At 29.5% G+C, this 20,264-nt stretch overlaps 1 protein-coding gene across 3 annotated transcripts in view; it reads left to right on the forward strand.

Moving 5' to 3' along the window:
• Positions 1–20,264, forward strand: part of S6kII (Ribosomal protein S6 kinase II) — a 107,145-nt gene that overhangs the window by 48,418 nt on the left and 38,463 nt on the right. Inside the window, exons 2-3 of one of the 3 annotated variants that reach the window (XM_067268974.1) lie at positions 3,337–3,486; positions 4,798–4,836. The exons of 1 other annotated variant lie outside the window; for it this stretch is intronic. Coding sequence is in view for 1 of the 2 variants with exons in the window: in XM_067268962.1 (XP_067125063.1) it covers positions 4,798–4,836 (39 nt within the window). In the remaining variant the exon portion in view is untranslated. The remainder of the gene's footprint in view (positions 1–3,336; positions 3,487–4,797; positions 4,837–20,264) is intronic. One more of the 3 variants, XM_067268962.1, reaches the window with a different exon arrangement.

Genomic DNA, 20,264 nt, shown 5'->3' on the forward strand with positions numbered 1-20,264 from the left:
ATATAGCAAATTTAGTTTTAATATTTCCTTTGTCTAGACATGTTTCGGGCTTTCAAGTCTTAACTAATCTGTTGACCAAGGTAAAGAATTGAATAAAGGAAGTTGAACAGTCTGGTGTCTTTAGTTAATAAAATTGTAATTTGCAGATGATCAGGTGATAATGGCAGAAGATAAGGATGATCTAGAATACATGACAAGAAAAATAAAAGAGGAATATTTTAAAGTAGGTTTATATGTAAAAACATGAGTAAAACAAAATATTTATGCCTAGGAGGGGCTAAAGCAGACATGGAACTGGAAGAAGGAGAAAGGATTGAGGGATGTAAACAGTACAATTATCTTGGAATACAAATTCAACAAGATGGAAGAGATACATTAGAAATTAATACAAGATTAGTACAAGGTAAGAGAGCAGTCAAAAGATTAAATGGAATATGGTGGAGTGAAAAAATAACTAGATCAAGAAAAAAATAATATATAATGCTATTGTTAAAAGCATTCTGTTATACAGGACGGAGGCATGGAGAATGACTGGGAAGAGAAGAGAAAAGTAACAACGGTTGAAATGGATGCATTGAGAAGATCGTGTAGAATCTCAAAAAGAGAAAGAATAACTAATGAAAGAATCAAAGACCTAATGGGATTGAAGGAGACAGTTTTGGAAGAAATAAAGAGGAAACAACTTATTTGGTTTGGATATGTAAAAAGAATGAGTGATGAGAGACCCCTGAAAATGTCAATGGAATACATTCCACAAAAAAAGAAAAAGAGAGGAATACCCAGACAAACTTGGTACAACAGAGTAAACTTAGCATGTAGTGAAAACAGGATTAAAGAGGAAAGCTGTATGGATAGAGAGAGATGGAGAGAGTTCCTGGAGGTCAGAAGGCGACATTAGATGCCATAAACTGAATATAGATAGAACAGTCTGGTGTCTTTAGTTAACATTTCATTATATTTAAAACACGTACCTAATATTAACCTAATATAATAACCTAATATTAATAAGTATTAACTTATTTATTAAACTGCTTTTTCAGTATCATAAATAAATTTCGTAGGGTAACAACAATTATAAATTTACAAAAAACATTATTATGTCTTTGTCTATTTTGGACTTTCTTGTGAATTAGGACTTGTGTGATTCATTTTCCTCAGTATAACAAATCCTAGCTCAGAATAAAGTCCAAAGTAGACAAAGACATAAGTAGTTAAGGACAAGAAGCACATATTTAAATTTAAAGAAACATAGTTAAGTAGAACCAATGAACCAGGCATATTATATCCACAGCAAATTTAATTCACACTTTCCAAAATACATTTTTGGCCTTTCTGGTCCTTTTCAAATTGGATTATTGGATTAACAATGATAGAAATTCCAAAAAACAAAACTTATGATAACCATCGCTACATTACTATTGACTTTAGAGGTACATTAATTCAGTTTAGAAATACAAATGTAATATCTACAAGATAATTTAAGTTACTGATCTAATCATTTACAAGATAGACTGAGGAACATATTATAGTATATAAACAAAATCAATCAATTATCCAAATTACATTCAAGACAAGGAAGAATAACCTTGGAAACTGTCCTTTTGCTTTCTTTATGGTTAAAATTATTTTCTTCTCTTCTGCCTCCACCGCATCCATAGGACATGCCAGATCACTTCCCGTTTCCTAATTTCTGTTCTCTTCTGGATGGTCTTTTAATTATCTATATCGATTCTTTTCATTTTTTCCGTTACAATTATAAACGTTATTCTCGTGCACATTTCGGTCTCGATCCGACTGTGGTCTTAAATAATTCATAGCAGTGAGTTAATGTGGCACTTAAATAACAAAAATGTTGCGGCACGTGCTCGCCTCTAAAACGTTAATATTGCTACTACCAATTTTTACTGCTTGTTTACGATTGCTTTTATCAACATCTGCAGTTACTTACATATATTTCTGCTGTTCACAGGAAATTATGTGACTGGAATTCTTAACAATTAAACAATAATTAATTTTTTATATTTAAAAAATCGTACCACGTTTAGTTTATTTCAAACTCGTTACTATAATTCTGTTTCTATTAGTTTTCATTACTTCTTTATGCCTGTACAGTTGACGTTTATACATATTATTTTCAGATTTTACAACTTTTACTATACATAACTGTATTTTGCAATGTTTACACTCTTATATGTTTCTTGTAAATATATAATAGCCATAATATACAGTTATCAAAACTCTGCAGTAGCCAAAGATTGTAATAGTAAAGGTTACGAAATACAGACACACACAGTAAAAGTTGTAAAATCTGAAAATAATATGTATAAACGTCAACTGTACGGGCATAAAGAAGTAATGAAAACTAATAGAAACAGAATTATAGTAACGAGTTTGAAATAAACTAAACGTGGTATGATTTTTTAAATATAAAAAATTAATTATTGTTTAATTGTTAAGAATTCCAGTCACATAATTTCCTGTGAACAGCAGAAATATATGTAAGTAACTGCAGATGTTGATAAAAGCAATCGTAAACAAGCAGTAAAAATTGGTAGTAGCAATATTAACGTTTTAGAGGCGAGCACGTGCCGCAACATTTTTGTTATTTAAGTGCCACATTAACTCACTGCTATGAATTATTTAAGACCACAGTCGGATCGAGACCGAAATGTGCACGAGAATAACGTTTATAATTGTAACGGAAAAAATGAAAAGAATCGATATAGATAATTAAAAGACCATCCAGAAGAGAACAGAATTTAGGAAACGGGAAGTGATCTGGCATGTCCTACGGATGCGGTGGAGGCAGAAGAGAAGAAAATAATTTTAACCATAAAGAAAGCAAAAGGACAGTTTCCAAGGTTATTCTTCCTTGTCTTGAATGTAATTTGGATAATTGATTGATTTTGTTTATATACTATAATATGTTCCTCAGTCTATCTTGTAAATGATTAGATCAGTAACTTAAATTATCTTGTAGATATTACATTTGTATTTCTAAACTGAATTAATGTACAGTACCTCTAAAGTCAATAGTAATGTTAGTGATGGTTATCATAAGTTCTGTTTTTTGGAATTTCTATCATTGTTAATCCAATAATCCAATTTGAAAAGGACCAGAAAGGCCAAAAATGTATTTTGGAAAGTGTGAATTAAATTTGCTGTGGGTATAATAAGCCTGTTCATTGGTTCTGGTTAACTGTTTGTTGTAAATTAGTAATACAGGCAAGAAGCTTTTTAATATAAAGGTTTATAAAAGTTATGTTAGGTTCTATCATGCAGTAAACTTTGTCTGTCTATTTGACGTTTTTAATCATCTTAAATGGATATCGTCAGGTTCTAACCAGCAATGTTCAAATAGAAATCTTAATTAGAACAGAACGTAGATGCTATTGGTTGCAACAGCGTGCATAATAGACGACGTACGTGTATTAGATCAACAAATATTGTCGGTGCTGTGAGGGAGATGGAGGAATCTCAATTAAGGTACTTCATAATTATTTTTAACTTTAATTCATAAAAACTATGTAGTTTACAATGCTGCTTTTGATTTTAAATTTGTTAATTATATAACTTGGATAGAATCATTAGAACCAACACATTTATGACTGTACAGTAAATAAACCTTTATTCAATTAAAAGTACCGGTAGTGAGTTTTTGATATTTTCAACACTTCAGCGTCATATGGTTTGTGTGTTTTGTGAATGTGTAAATGTTCCCATAAAGAAGAAGTATATACACATATGTAATTCTGTCATTCTTTATTTTGTCTATTTGTAATGCTTACTTCTTAAATGCAGCTCTTGAAGGACATTAAGTGGTCACTGTGCTACAGTATATCAGTTCTTATTATATAATAAAAATGATATATTAGAGAAACTTGGTGTTGTATCTATGTTAAAGGCTTCTCATCAGTTTAATTTAAAATAAAATCACTTATAAATATACATTTATTTGCATTAAAGGAAATTTATTAGTTAAAAGCTTCTTTTCTATTCAAAGTTAATAGAAATTTTTCTGAGATTGGTCAACTAAGAATTTAATTCTGTTAAGTAATACTAAAAAGAACATGTAAACAAGTTTTTGTATATAAAATTTAACATGATGTTTTAATAAAGTAATGTACATACTTTCTGTAATTAAATAAAAAAAATTTTCGCCTGATAATGTAAATTTTAATCTATATAAATAGCAGTAAAAGTGGAAATGAGTTGTTTTTAGACTGCATTGTAACGTTTAATTACCGTATATCTCGGCAGATAAGACGACCTTCAAATAAGACGAGGTATAAATTTTTGTCGAAGTTTTGTAGTTTTAGCTTATATCTGTTCTATAAGACAACCCCGGATTTTGGGGGCCTTTTCTTACGATTCAACTATCGTCTTATCTGCCGAGATATACGGTATATGAAGTTTTTGTATATTAATAAAATTAAGACAAAATTGGCATTTCTTATTCATTTTCGGACCAAGGAATAATATTCTGGTGCCGCCAACCCCCCTACTAGGTTACTTGTCGATCAATTGACGATAAAAATTTCATTTAAAAGGCACGAAGAAATTTAAACGGCTTTAAAAAACTTTTGATTATATTTAAACGTGGAACGAAATCCAAGCAAACGTCTTTTACGTTTGTCGTTTTGCATCAGGAAAATGCCTGATGTTTTTAAAAAAGATTTTAATCCAATCTTTTGTAATTATTTAAGAGTATTAATTGATGCATATTTAAATTTTAAGAAAAAAAAAAATTAAAATAATTAAAGATATCAATTTCATAAGTTTATCTTTTATTTTTAGAATTTGCATGCAGACAATATAGGAGATGAAGGATCACAGGTAATAATTATAAAGTCTTATATTTGATGATTGATAATTTTATAATTATTGTTAAAAAGAACAATTTTTTTTTCGCTATATCTTTTTATTCAATAAAGATGAGTTATGACACAAAAAAATGATTGAATAGATGTTTATATCTTAAAATTTTATACACAAGGTCTTCCAAAAAGAATGTTACCATTTTAAATTGCTGTAATTATGTTAATTATTATTTGAGAAGTATGTGATGTACATCAATCAATAGAGTAACAACTATCAGAGTTTCATCTACCATTTGCATTCAAATGTATTTTTGTCTACTGCCTGTAGGAAGTACGGTAAATAAAAACAGTGACCATGTGACAGAGAAGGCATTTTGTGTTCTGCAATCTGTAAAGTTAGAATAAGTCACCATTCTGCAACAAGAATATTTACTTTACATGATGGATCACTTAAATTGTCTGTGAAACTTGTACAGTATGATTTTCAATGATTTTTTAGCAATGACTGATTTCAATTTTGTGGACTGCAGAACACAAAATACCTTCTCTGTTTAGTGTAATGTTAAAAAGTAATGTACTGTCATTTTATTCAAAGTTATAAGTACTTTCAATAGTAGTAAACCATCTAAAGTACTTGCAATTTTGAATAAAACATGGATTTTAATGCTGTAAGAAAGAGTATATTACTTTTTAACATTACATTAGATAAACATTTGGTGTGAAGGGTGTTAAATTTTCTTACCTTCTCTGTTGCAGAGTCGCGCATTTTTCTTTACGGCACTTCTTAGAGGAACAGACAAAAAGAAAACAATTGTATGCAGATGGTAGATGAAACTCAAACAGTTACTCTATCAATTGGTGTACAATCTCAGTTAATAATTAACACAATTACAATAATTTAAAATGGTAGCATTGTTTTCAGAAGACGCTGTGTATAAATCAAATTCTTAACACAAATTTGAATGTAATGAAATATCATTAGCTTTTTCAAGGCTGTTAAAGGGCTATAAATTAAAACAAATTTGTTTCTTATATAAACACTAAGATTCTTTTCCATCAAAGCCCATAATGAGGTGGTTTAGTGATGATAAATGGAGCCAAATGTATCTGGGTCAATCCATCTACGAAAATTTTTGAGCCAGTCTGGTTTCAAACCCGATCTTCAGAGTGGAAGGTGATGCCTTTTCAGTCTTTGTCTTCTAGTGAAAGTTTGAATGAAATTAATTAAGTCATATAAAGTTTATTAATTTATAGTTATATTGAAATTGTAAGCAGGTAGCACAAAATACTATGTGCAATATATTTTATGAATCTTACAAAGTTGCTGTGATGCACAGTAGTAAAGATGAATTTATATTTCTATGTAAGGATACAGTTACATGAATTAAACAGGATCTGAAGCATGTGTCAGATTACTGGCATATGCTGCCTTTAAATACTCCAGAGTTCCATTCAGATAACATGCAGCTCCCAGCCAAGATTTATTAAATAACCTCAATTTATTAATTTAATTCAAAATAAATGATAGTTAAATAAATAACGATCTAATCAAATAATCAAGTTGGATTTATTATTGGACTACATAAATTGGACTGAAGATAGGGGATTAAGTTGCCATCTTTTATTAAATTAAACACTAGAATTAAATTTATTAATTTATAATATAGTGGCTGAAAAAAAATCAATACAGAGTGGGACTCTAATTGCAACTTCTGCTTATTGTGCAGTTGCCTGTTACACTATCCAGACCTTTGTTCAATCTTTGCTTCCAGACCAATTACCGTGGAAACTTGATTATTGAAAACTCTGGATTATCTGAAATGGTTTTCAAAAAACGAAGGAAGAAAAAAAAACAGAAAACGCAGCATTCTACATACCAGAGATTATAAGACACAGACATCAAATTTTCTGTGTAACTAGAAATCACTACATTATCTATTGACTGTACTGCTGCAAAACTATGTCATATACGTAACATTACATTTGATTTCGAATAAATTAATTTACCTTCAAATACAGTAGTTGGATTATATTATTTATTGTTAGTGAAACTTTAAATGCATACGTACCCAAAACTCAAAAACAAACAAATTTCTGGATTATCTGAAAGTTCATTTATTAGAAAGACCCTGATCCCATTGAGTTCAGCTAATTGAGCTACTGAAATTTAGAATATTAACCACACTGTGATCACAATTGGACTGGAAGTGAAGATCAGATGAAGATCCAGGTAAGCATAATTGGCAACACAATTGCTTATTAAGCCAGAGTTGTGGGTTTGAATCCTGCTCTAGATCAATCTCATCTTACAGAATATTCTAAATTAATTAATTAAATTCTAGTTATTAAATTTAATACAAGATGGCAACTTAATCATCTATATCTAGTTCAAATCATATAGAATTTTCATATTTATTAAGTTAAAATTAGCCTGATAATAAATCCAGCTCGATTATTTGATTAATAATATGCTTCAGGCTTGGTTTTGTATATAATCATATAAACCTAAAATGAAACTGAGCCTTTCGTTCATTAAAATAAAAGGTCTTTTTAGAAATGTTTATTTAATATAGTCTAAATTTGCCCAATATCTATTTAAATAAGGCATGTACTGTACTTGTGTGTATCCTTAATTAAATGTTTGTTATATGCATTTTAACTGCATACAACAAACAATTATGGATACGTACAAGTAAACTTTAGGGATGAGGTGGTCTCAATCGAATGGTAATTTCAGCTTGCAGATTGACATTGGATACACTTTGTTTCTTCCAGATTTGGGAAGAAAATTTGGGATCTTCCTAGTTTTAGTAAGGGCAAGCACAGATTTTCTGTAGATTTTTGGCCAGTGTAGCCATAGATCATAAAAATTCAACAGAAGCTAGAACTTATAATAAGAACTAACTTATTCTTATCACAAAACTTCCAGCATTTCAGGTTCTCAGAAACGAATATTTTCAGCTCTTTAGAGGTCCTCTGCAGGTAAAACAATAGAAAAAATGACTGTTGAGTTTCCTTACATTTGAGAAAATTTAAAGAAGCCCAATGCTAATACTACTATTCGAAAATTATGTTCCAGATGTTCTAAGATTTTAAAAAATTCTGACCATTCATCCAATGAAATTCAAATTATCTTCTAGGTGTTTTAAAATTGATTGATTGAATGATTACTATTTTGCATCTGAAGAAGCTGAAAATGTTTGCTTCTGAAAAACTAATATGCTGGAAGTTGTGTGATAAGCATAAGTTAGTTCTTTTATAAGGTTCCAGCTTCTGTTGTTTTTCTATGATCTACGGCTACGCTGGCCAAAATCTACGGAAAATCTGTGCTAGCTGTAACCGGAGCTATGGAGATTCTGAATTTACTTCTTGAATGTAAAAGAAACAGTATGTATCTGTTTCTTCTTCTTGTTATTATTTGATACCTTTAAAGAAAATATCAAATAATAATGATTTCTCTACACACCGGAATATAACTATATCTACTCTTCAAACCTAATAACCGGAGTGGTTCCTCTTCTAGAGTCGCAAACGTTCATTAAGAGTGAGACTGAAAGAACACGATTCAGACATATAGCGCGGAAGAGACACTACGGCCTTAGCAACATACACATCAGAACAAGATGTAAAAGTCGACCTGGGTGTGGCAAAGATCATTATATCTAACTCCAACCCACAACAACTAAAATGGCTAGAAGCCATAGAAATATTTAAAATGGGAATAAATAGTACATGTATTAATTATAAGGAAGAAATGGCCCTATCAGTAGCATGGCAGATATTGCTGGATAACAGTGTTTAAAAGATTACAGAAATCAGTTTATAAGGAACATGCACAATACAACTAGCTTATTATTGAACATTTGCACATGATATTATTTGGAAGAAATTCGTATCTAAAGTTCATTCGAACGGTAACGGCCAGTTCGGTAGAGCTCGAGGAAGAACCCAGGAGGGGCATCGAAAACATTCGTGACTCTCGACAAGGATCCACTCTGTTTATTAGGTTTGAAGAGTAGATATAATCAAATAATAACCAATTGATTTTTAGTTGAAAAGTAACAAGGCAAATAAACAATTTATTTGTTAACAAAACATCAATTTTTTGAACAGTTGGGTATGCAACATTACTTGGGTCTAGACAAGAATAGATGGACATTCCCGATAAATCAAATTTATAACCTTTTAACAGCCATCAGAAATCCGGTAATATTTGATTTACAATTTAAGCTTTTTAGAATAGTTTATTTTTTATTTTTATAATGGAAAAAAAAATTTGAAGAATTATTATTAAAGTTAAATAAATAACTAACCTCAACAATAATTTTTAAATAATTTATTACAATAATAATAAAGTTTTTATATGTTATTACCTCATGCTTCATCATTATTTAAGAAAGAATAACAATAAGTTTAAAATATTATGCATCAAAAGTGTCTGCAATAATTATAATTAAAAATTTATTATATTTAAAACGACTTAATTACAACTAATTGTTTTACCAAAATATTCATGTTTTCAAGAAGCCAGAAAATAAAAGAGATTAATGTTTGTCATTTCCTCGTCCGACTGTTATAGTTCAACGAACGTTTAAACTGCCTTGCTTTAAATCGGCTGTTTTATTTGAGTGTTTAGAGCACGTACACGATGTACGCACGAACGTGTTTAAATTACATTTAGTTCTTTAAAGTATAATTGGGCATTTGAATGAAATATAAGAATAAAGACGAGTAACAAATTTTCTTTTATTTTCTGCCTTATCGAAAACGTGTTTGGATAAAGTGATTAGTTAAACATATGGAACTGTCACATTCCCAGAATTATTTAATTATAAACTTGTTTTCAAAGATTATTTTAAATGTAAATAGTTTTTTTTTGCATTCATATTTACTTTGAATTTAAAGTTATTTTCAGATTTCAAAAAGGGATTTTCTGGAAAAAATTGGATGTAATTAGGAGTAAATATAGTTTAAAAATTGTCGAGTTCCGTCTTTAGGCAATTTTTATTTAATCAAAGAAGACACGATCTGTCCAAAATATTTTTGAAGCCCGCTTTATCTCATATCACCTGTTCCAGAACACCCTTTGATGACCAGACCTTTTCTTTGAGGCTACTAGGCCGTCAGGTAAAAATCGTTCTTTTAAAAAACACACAAAAAACATCCAATTAAAATAAAAAAATTAAAATCGGACTGGCGGGTCTTACAGACATCTTCAGGTTTTATCCTATCCAGTAAGGGACTTCCACACCTTTATATATCCATGTGAGGAGCGGGTTTCAAAAATATTTTGGACAGATTGTGTCTTTGTTGATTAAATAGTTTAAAAAGTTATTTAAAGGAAACCGAAATACCACTATTTCCTTTCTTTAAAACGGACTTCTGTTTAACAGATAAAATATGCTAATTCTGATACCAGTCTTTCTAGGATCGTTATATTGAGAGTACTTTTTCATGGAATGAAAAGGTTTAGTCAGTGAGCCCCTTATGTACAGTACTTCCTTTCTGCCTTTGTTTAGCACAGAAGTTCAGATTTCAAGTATTTCTGTTAGCTTTCATTTTTTATATTTTGCCTTTATACTTTTTACTAAACCAAATGATTGCTGTAATTAATCGGGCTATTATATTGCTATTGCTATTATTAATAATTAGAAACTAAGTAATTTGGTATTAGAGGTAGACAATTAGGTGCCATCTCTTATCTAAATTAATAATTATAATAATTTATTAAATAATTTAGAACAGTCTGGAAGAAAAGAACTGCCCCAGAGCAGGAATTGAACCCACAACCTTCACTTACCGTGTGGTGCACTGCCAGTTATGTCACTTGGATCTCTGAGCAATTCTTTGCTTCCAGATGTATTTAAACGTAGATATAACTATACACAGTTACTCACGTTGGCTTCAGGATGTTTATTTTATATATATATACTTTTTGTTCTTGATATGAGCAACATATTGAAGACGTTTTAACTGTATAAATATAGTATAAAGGTTACATAAATTGTGTTTATTTTGTGTATTAACACTAAAAATCTAATTTTTAAACCTGTTTATATTAATTATAAACGAACTTCTCTTCAATTTATTTGCATAAAATAAGCTGAAATTTGTTATACTGGCGACTATTTGTGTTTACAGTTGTACATATATTTAAGTTTTAATAAATTTATGTAGGATAATTAATCTGACTGATCTCTTGCCGATTAAATTAAGGTAAATCTGGTATTTTGATTTGACACAAAGTCACAAATTCTTTTCCTCCCTTTAATTGGTCTTAATTTGTATGTATTTTCTTTTACATGCGTGTTTTGGGAATATAATTTCCATGTAACTTCTGATTGCATTGTACGGTAGAGTCCCGAAAACTCGGCACTCGATAACTCGGCCACAATCCCACTCCTCCACCACATGTCTGGTGCCGGCCTGCACTCAGCCATTCACTCTACCTGCAGCCTTTGCCAGTGTTAGTCGATTTCTTAAAAAAAAAGTAGCCAGTTTTTGCAAAGTCGGCTAGTTAATTTTCATTATAGACAGCTTTATGCCTCATAAAGTATTTTTCTGAGGTCTGTCTTATCAGGTAAATTACTGTGCACTGTGTATTCATTAATTTTCATTTTCATGTAGTAAAGGCTCTATGCCTTCATAAAATATGTACTTTTTCTTTGTTTAAGGGTATTTGGGCAATTTATTCTCTGTTGTATTCTCAAGCAAACAATACATACAAGTACAGTACAGTATTTTCTAAAGAAACACTCGTACTTATTTTTTTTTAACCCCATTCCCGATAACCCGGCATTTTCGCAAACTCGGCCACTCTTTGGTCCACATTAGGCCAAGTTTTCGGGACTCTACTGTACAAGCAACAGTTTTTGTATTTGTTTGCTTTATAGATACTGTTTTTATTATTTAAAAAAATTTTTCTGTCAAATGTAAAAGTGGCAATTGAAAATAAATAAATTGAATAACACAAAACATAATACAAAATAATGCATTTATATAATACAATCTTATTCATCTTTTATTAACAATCTTTAACCTATTGGCTGCTATATTGTGTTTAGGGATTTAAGAGTGGTTCAATGAAAATTAAATCACTCTTAAACCTTTATCAGCAAAATCGTTTATTAATCGAATGTCTTTAGCTACGTAAGCAGCCATCTTAAAGATACAACTGAAAAAAGAATAGAATGTAATGTAGAAAGGAAGACGCGAGATTCAAATTGACTTAAATGTGCCGCTCACCAAATCGATTAACTCCACGAAACAAAAAGTAGAGAAATTAATCATGTAAATTCTTTAAAACTTCCTTTTAAATTTTAAATTTAAATAAACATTGTAAATGTATTTTTATTTATTCATTGTATTTATATAAATATTATTACATAAGGTAAAAATAATAATGATTATATCAAGGATTTACAAGTGGAGTTAATTGATTTGGCCTGTGAATAGCTCAAATATACAAGAGTTTGAATGAACTTAAATATAGAACAAGGTCATAATGAGAAAGGGTATATAAGAAATAAAAGGGGATAAGGGGGTATATGCAAAATAAAACACAATAAAATGTATAAGAAATAAAAATAAAATATACGACGAGTGTATCTACAAAGCCTTATTGCTAAATGGAGACAGAGAACACCAAGTTAACACCTCTACTATATTTATACAAAACCCTCTGGTCGTGACTATTACTTATCAGTTAACACAGAGAAAAACTTACTTAAAAATATATTCATTAGAAGTCGTAGATTATATTTAACTCTTTAAAAAAATTTTAAACTATTTTTGAACAGTTTTCGTAAGCTTCTGATGAAACATTTAATTTTTGAAGCAAAGAAACACACCAGTTTGTTTTGAATGTTCAAATATAAAAGGTTAAAATAAATATCTGTTGTATTCGCGTCTCCCTAATTGTTTATTCCCGCAGTGCCCGAAAGGTGACGACAAAAGCATTTTTTTTTAAAAAAAAAGTATATATTTTTCTTCAGATTATCTTTTAAGAATTATAGAGATGTAACGTCTAAAAGGTACATTAAAAAAAATTTAAAATGTAGACTTATAAAAGTTTAATCTTCCTTCACAAAGTTTTGAATTTTATTATGATCTTTTCTGTAAGATATTTACATAAACTTAATGTAAATATTAAACAAGTTCCTGTTTAATGCATTACGTACATATAATTTAATGTGCAGTTTTTTTTCTTTTTTAATTTTTAAATTTCCTTGTTGATTTAACATTTTAACTTACATTTCAATATTAAAATATATTTGTTTGCCTAAATGTCTTCTGGAAAAAAGTCAAAGGTCAGTGAAGATTAAATTTTTATTTGATGATCTGAATCCAGTTTGTGTGTGTGTGTGTGTATATATATATATATATATTTTTTCTTTTCCTCCTCCTTTTTCAGAAAGTTTATTTTGAATTTTCGGGATATTACTTGTATTCGGCTCGATTTTATTTTATTAAAAAGTAAAAATATTTATAAATTTAAATGACTGTATTAGTAAGTTTTTAATAAAGCAATTAGAAAATGCTTTGTTGATGTTTTTTAGAGTAGAATTTATTTAAGATATTTATAATGAATATATAATTTTATTTTTTAATATCTTTCTTATGTTGTTTGCCTCAACCATCTCTTGTATGGGATCTTCTACATTTAGATCTTTTCCCTTTTCTACTACTGCTTTCCAGTAGTAGTAGAAACAAAGAGGAGATAATTTACTAGAAAAGATAATAAAGTAGAAGTACAGAAAAGCGTCGATAAAATCAATGTAATCCTAATTCTGTTAACATCTTTGCGACCTATTTATCTTTTAACATATTTTAATAAAAAAAATGTTTTTATTAGTTACAAAGGGTGAAATCGATACTGTAATGAATTTTGTTATTTTAATCAAAACTGTTTTACAGAATTAAGTAGCGTAAATTTAAATATTTACATTAAATGTGCAAGATTTAGCCAATTTACAGTTAACATCGATGAGAAAAGTATAGTCTATACTTTAGGAACAAACCTCATCAGTTATATTTTTATGTCTCTTAACCTAAATCTTTGTAACTCTCATTGATAATAAATATTCTGCAGAATTTCATTTAAATGAAAATACATTTCATCAAATTGTAAGTTATATATAATTATTTGTGTTGATTTCTGTTATATACATGGATGGTGTAAGAGTAGGCTGGTACTTATCCTAAAATTTCCTTGCCCACCCATCTATATCCACCTGGAAATAATAATTTATTGACGTCTGTTTACACTGACCATTACTATTGAAGGTTTCTTTGAATATGAATTGATTGTTTACCAAGTAATTGCACATTCTCTCTAAACTTTCTCCATTTGTATGTGTTACTGAAAGTCGATAGATTGCTAAACTTCAAAAAAATGTGCAAATAACTTTCACTTCACCTCCGCCCCTCGGAATGAAAATCTCGAGTGCAGTTACTGCTGATATACGTACGCAAACATCTCAAAGTCCAATAACTATATTAGTTATCTGTTACTGCTGATATAGATTTTTATGTCCATTTATTTTTATTCATTTGTAATAAATCTGTAGTCGTGTTACAATAGAAAAATTTTTCATTGTACTTGTTATTATTATTCATCAATACAACTATGATATATAATACAAATAAACATATGTATTAAAAAATTTTTTGAATTATAAATGCTGTGAGGATCATTTCATGTTTAGTTTTATTGATTGCACATGTACTATACATTATATATTTTAAGAATATATATATACATTATACCAGGGGTGGGCAAGCAAGAGTTCAGTGGGAGCCAAAATGTAGGTTTTGCAAAATACATGGGAGCCGCAGTTCTGTACTGTCGTGGCAGATAATATGGTAAGGTGTGCGATTTTATTATATAATATAAAACAAATATTGAATTTTTTTAATAAACATATTTTCACGAAATTATAAATATAAAATTGTAAAAATAATAATAAAAAACAGAAATTAATACTTTCAGCAAGAGCCGCACGTAACTCGAAAAGAGCCCCGCACGCGCGCGTGTGTGTTATGACTATTATGATATCAAAGAACAGGTAAACTAGTGAAACTAACAGCATGCAGGAAAATTTTTATATTTTGTTTAAAGTAAACATTCAATATATGAATAAAATAATTTCAAAAGAATGCCACAGTGTTGTCGTTACTAATTTTGGGCATGATTATAATGTAATCTGTTTTGATACTACTAAAATCAGAATATACGTGTGAAATTTGCTGTAAAGCAATTTTTGAAAGCAGAGCTAGTTCCAGCTTTGGCTGCAAATCTTCACACTACCTTTTACAGCAGCTATAGATAATCTCTCTTTGGATTAGGTATGAATTTTTTGGCCCTTGCAACAAGATACAGTGAACACTTTCTGGCACCATTACATTAGCAAAGTTTATATTACTCCAAAGAGAGATTATTCTCTATTAATACTGCACAACTATAGCTGCTTTAAAGGCTATTCAGTACACAGATTTGCGGTTAGAACTAGCTTTGTTTTCAAAATTGTCTCACGATGGATTTTGCACGTCATTTTGCTACCAGATCCTTAGAATAACCACAATGTTAAACTATTTCACGACAGTAACTATCTGAGATTGTTGGTGTCGGACAAAGGTAAGAAGTTTGTCGCTTGTAAAAACAATGATTTTCTTACTAAAGGTAATCAGAATATTATAATGTCATTTTAAACGTTGCCGTCAAGTTACACTAAATACAATGCATCCTTATTAATCTGAGCCAATTTTGTTCTTTTTTTCTGCTAAATGCTCCATCCAAAAACAAATTATGGATTAATTTTTAAACCATGTTGAATTTGTCTATAGTGATTTTTGCTTTTATATATATAAACTCTACTAATCTGAATGGCCCTGTACAATTATTAATTTGGATTAGTAAGAGGGGTATGCCATATTAAAATTTCCTTGAGTAATATTAATAACAAGCATTCATTTATTCAGAAAGTCAGATAGATTATTCATCTGCATGGCAGACTACATACAAAATCTGTTTAGTCACTTAAACATTTTTATTTATTTAACTTTTATAGCATTATCAATGCTATAGCAAGGAATAAATCATTGGGGGCTAGATGGGCAATTTAAAAATATTGTAACTGATATTTTACTCTCTTCCAGCCAGTACTGTGTGTATTAACTCCAGTCCTGTTGTAAAAAGAAGTAACAGTAGCCTAAGTTTACGTGATGGAAGCAAAAGTATATATTGTTTATACTACATCTGGGCACTGCTGACTGAGTTGAAGTGATTTAGCCACTTCATAGCTCCATAGCTATGGCTGTGAGTGTTATCTGTCTAGAAAATTGCAAGAATGAATTCTTGTGTTAAAAAAATAAATATACAGTAATAAATAAAAAATCAGAAGAGCAAAAATTTCTGCCAACAAAGCGCATGCGACATGTTATACAAAGATAAATTCAACAATTAAATGAACTATTTCGTGTGTATGCATATAGTATGATGTGGACGCACGTCTCTGGCATCTCTAGGTTTTGCATTTGAGTGAATGTTGGATGTGGCAATCACAGTATTAAAATATACTTTATATTATTATAAGAATATATCTAAATATGTAATTATATACAATTTATTCAGTGACAATAAAGTATTGAAAAGATTCTTATGGTAAATAGTTTTACTAAACTTCTGCATTATTTTACTGTGTATTTCAGTGATAAATTATGACCCAGATATTAATTGTTAGACTAGAAAGTGTGAGCTGTATATTAATTGGATTTCGTATTAATCATTTTATGCATAAGTTGAATCAGAATTATTGAATCTTTCTGAGAGTCTACATCAGAATACAGTCAACACCTATTTTTACAGTTCAATTTATTTCTAGAAAATCATTAAGCAAACTTTCATGAAACATTTATTGACATTGCGAATCATCATCCATTTCTTTTTACAAACAAACTAAAGATAGTATTTCAATGAAATTCATACAGATGATTACTCATCAGAATGACTGGCTTTCTAAACAGGAATTATTGACAGATTCTAAAATTTACTTGACTATGTCTATGAACTAACTCATTAGGTGATTCAGCTTTATAAAAGCTTTAATCTCTTCTTTCATAATAGGAAATAAATATCCAAAAGGTTTGCATATATACATTTTTTCTTTGTATTTTAATCAAAACCTTTGATTGAAATTAGACGAAATTTTTTGTTTACTTCAGTTTCAAAAAAATGAATGAAAATAACTATTTTGTATTACTCTGAGACAGCAGTTTTGATAAAAGCTGAGTTTTATTCTTTATTTACTCAATTAATAAATGAGCAGTTATTTACGGTGACGTTGTCAGAATTCAGGGCTGCAATTTTTAATTATATTTTTAATAATTTTTTTAATTTAAAATATATGCTCTCCACCTCAAATTAGTGGTGTCTTGCCCCATACATCATACTTTTCTGTTAGCAATAGTCGTACCGGTTATCTATCTTACTCCTTTTGGGGAAAATTTTTTAATTGAAATAATGTGACTTCTAGTTTGCACTGGAAATTTGTATATAGTCAATTGGGACCTCCTGCCCCTAATCTTTCCATATCTGGTATCATCTTTCACCTATCTAATTCCATTCTCGAGATTAAGGAAGGACGGACGGACGAATGACGGCGGGAATTTATAGGTCTACAATTTTTTCAAATTGCAGCCCAATGAGTAAGTGAAAGTGGTGTAAGTCACTTTTCATCTATAGTGAGAAATTTAGACAAAAAGTTAGCTACCAGTTTTAAAATTACTGTGGATTTATTGTTAAGTGCTTACATTGTGGCTAAGTAATGTAAATATTCCTATTTCTTTACCACAAATGTGTAAATAATTTGTCATGAAATGAAACTCAATTGCAACATAGTCTTTTGGAAAAACAGACTTACACTTTTACTTTTAATGAGTCAAATATTTTAAGAGATGCAATAAAGTACAGTTTAAATAGAAACATATGCTTTATTTCCATTTAGTTTTTAAATAATTAATACTGAAAGAAAGTTTGAGTAATGTCAGATTTAACATCACTCATTAAATTGACAGAATCAGAAAAGATCTTTTTATATGTTACATGAAAGATAGAGAATTTACCATATATTTCTGCAGATAAGACGACCTTCAGATAAGATAAGGTATAAATTTTTATAGTTTTAGCATATATCTGTCCTATAAGACCACCCCCAAACTATCAATGGCCTGTGAATTTAGTTTAGATCAGCGATCGTCATCTGGATAATAATACTGTATAGTGTATACGGAATTATGTCCTATTCGTAATTTTTCGAACGAACAAATTTTATTTTCTGCCTTGTTATTGTTGGAAACATTCGCACCGATTTGGGCAATGATCTTGACTATTCACAAAAACGTCGTACGGGTTATTCTATTTTGTGGACGTGCCCTACTCTCTACTAGTAAATAATTACGGTCTGTCCATTTTTTAATAATGGTTTTAATTTATATAAATTTCAATCTAATTTTTTTGTATCTGTTCTATAAGATGATCTTGGATTTTGGGGGCCGTTTTTTATGGTTCGACTATCGTCTTATCTGCAGAAATATACAGTAATTATATTTTGCATATTTTATTTTAATTGAATTTGAAACTGTGTGTTTATTATTGTTACAGTTTAAATTATGTACATACATTATCACATGAATTATAAAGTTTTATTACATATAGATTAGAAAGAATTGTTATTATTAGATAAAGAACTGCTCTAACAACAAATAAAAACTTTAAAATGAATTAATCATTTAAGTTCAAGTGTTGTAAATAGTAGTAAATACAGGGTCCTCCAAAAAGAATGCTATCATTTTAAATTATAATAATTATGTTAATTATTATATGAAAATAATGTGATGTACATTAAAACATTGGAAAACTGCCCAAGTTTCACATTTGTCTGTGATCTGTGACAATTTGTCAATGTATGCACCTCACATTATACAGCACATGTTTGACCGATATTCAAATTCTTCCTATGCTCACTACAGCATATGTATTGTCACCCTCCTATTGTAACCACAATTCTATGGCTCCTACAAATTACTCATATTTACACAATGATGAATAATTCTAACTTTACAAACTGCAGAACATCATCTCTGTTGCAAAATTGTCACTTTCATTGCCAAAGTTTCCTAGATTAACTATAAATGGACTTTCAGTCATGTTATTTCAATTCAAAAATTTTCCCCTAATCAGAGTTGGATTGATGACTGTCATGACACTGTTGTTAACAGGAAAAGTATGATGTACAGGGGCAAGCCACTACTAAAATCAATGTTTATATTTTAAATTAAATAAATTAAAAATATGATTAAAAATTGCAGCCTGGCATTGTGACAATGTCACAATAAATAATTGCTCGTCTCTACTTTATTTCGTATAGCAGATTTTAATAAAATTTAGAATAATATAGATAAAAACTGCGCCACTTATGCTATTGTCTTGAAATATTAGTAAGATTCAGACTGTCTGTAAGAATTGTATGCCTTCTGTTTCTCAATGGGAACGATATCTCTCAGGAGGCAAAAATTAGTTTTAGGTGCAAAAATATTGGAAATTACACCAGCCACAAATGTAAGTAACAGTGCCAGACGAAAGATAATGGATATATATATATATATATTAAATGAATAGATAAGTGCTTTATTTCTATTCATGATATTTAAAATTAAGTCTGTTAGTTTTTTAAATTTTGTTAAAGGGTGATTAGAAAAAAATATTTACTAATTAAAGCTGTTTTAGAGAGCAATTTCTAAGGAAAACACTTGAGAAACATCTTGAGAAACACTGGTTTATAGTAGACAAATATAAGTAAGTTCAGTGTTTTTCAGAGTGTTAAGTGTAACGTTACCTGATTTATTTGCCAATTGTAACTGTGCTGATGGTGCCACATTCAAATTCGGTTGGTCTACTTTAGAATTTTTCATTCTTCTCGCAGCACCCTCTCCTTTATGGGTGCTCATCGTCGGCTCGAGGTTTGAGCTTCCAACTGTCTTCCTGTCCTATTGTGTGAGGAGTTCCAAAGATGAAATTTGTGTATCAAAAACGTTTAACACAATAGCTTTTGTTATATGAAAAATATTTTAAAAATTATTAAAAATTTTAATATTTATTTCATTTTGATAAATATTTTAAGTTGTTTTTCGAGGATTATAAAATAAGAAACCTGTTCAAAACAGAACCTTAATAAAAATGGAAACCTACTTAAATGGGAAGAATTTTTCAGAATTCTGCGATTTTTTGCGTTTAAAAGAAAACCTGCCGAACAGGACAAAATATTTGGTACCGTGCAAGTCCAGTTCACACAGGTTTTACTGTATACCAATCATACCAGGTTACAATTATTAAAAATATTTGTCACGATAAATTCGTAATAAAATTAAAGTTGTTAAAATAAAATA

Source organism: Centruroides vittatus, unplaced genomic scaffold (genome assembly GCF_030686945.1).
Source record: "Centruroides vittatus isolate TY-2023 unplaced genomic scaffold, ASM3068694v2 contig_1078, whole genome shotgun sequence".
Taxonomy (NCBI): Eukaryota; Metazoa; Arthropoda; class Arachnida; order Scorpiones; family Buthidae; genus Centruroides; species Centruroides vittatus.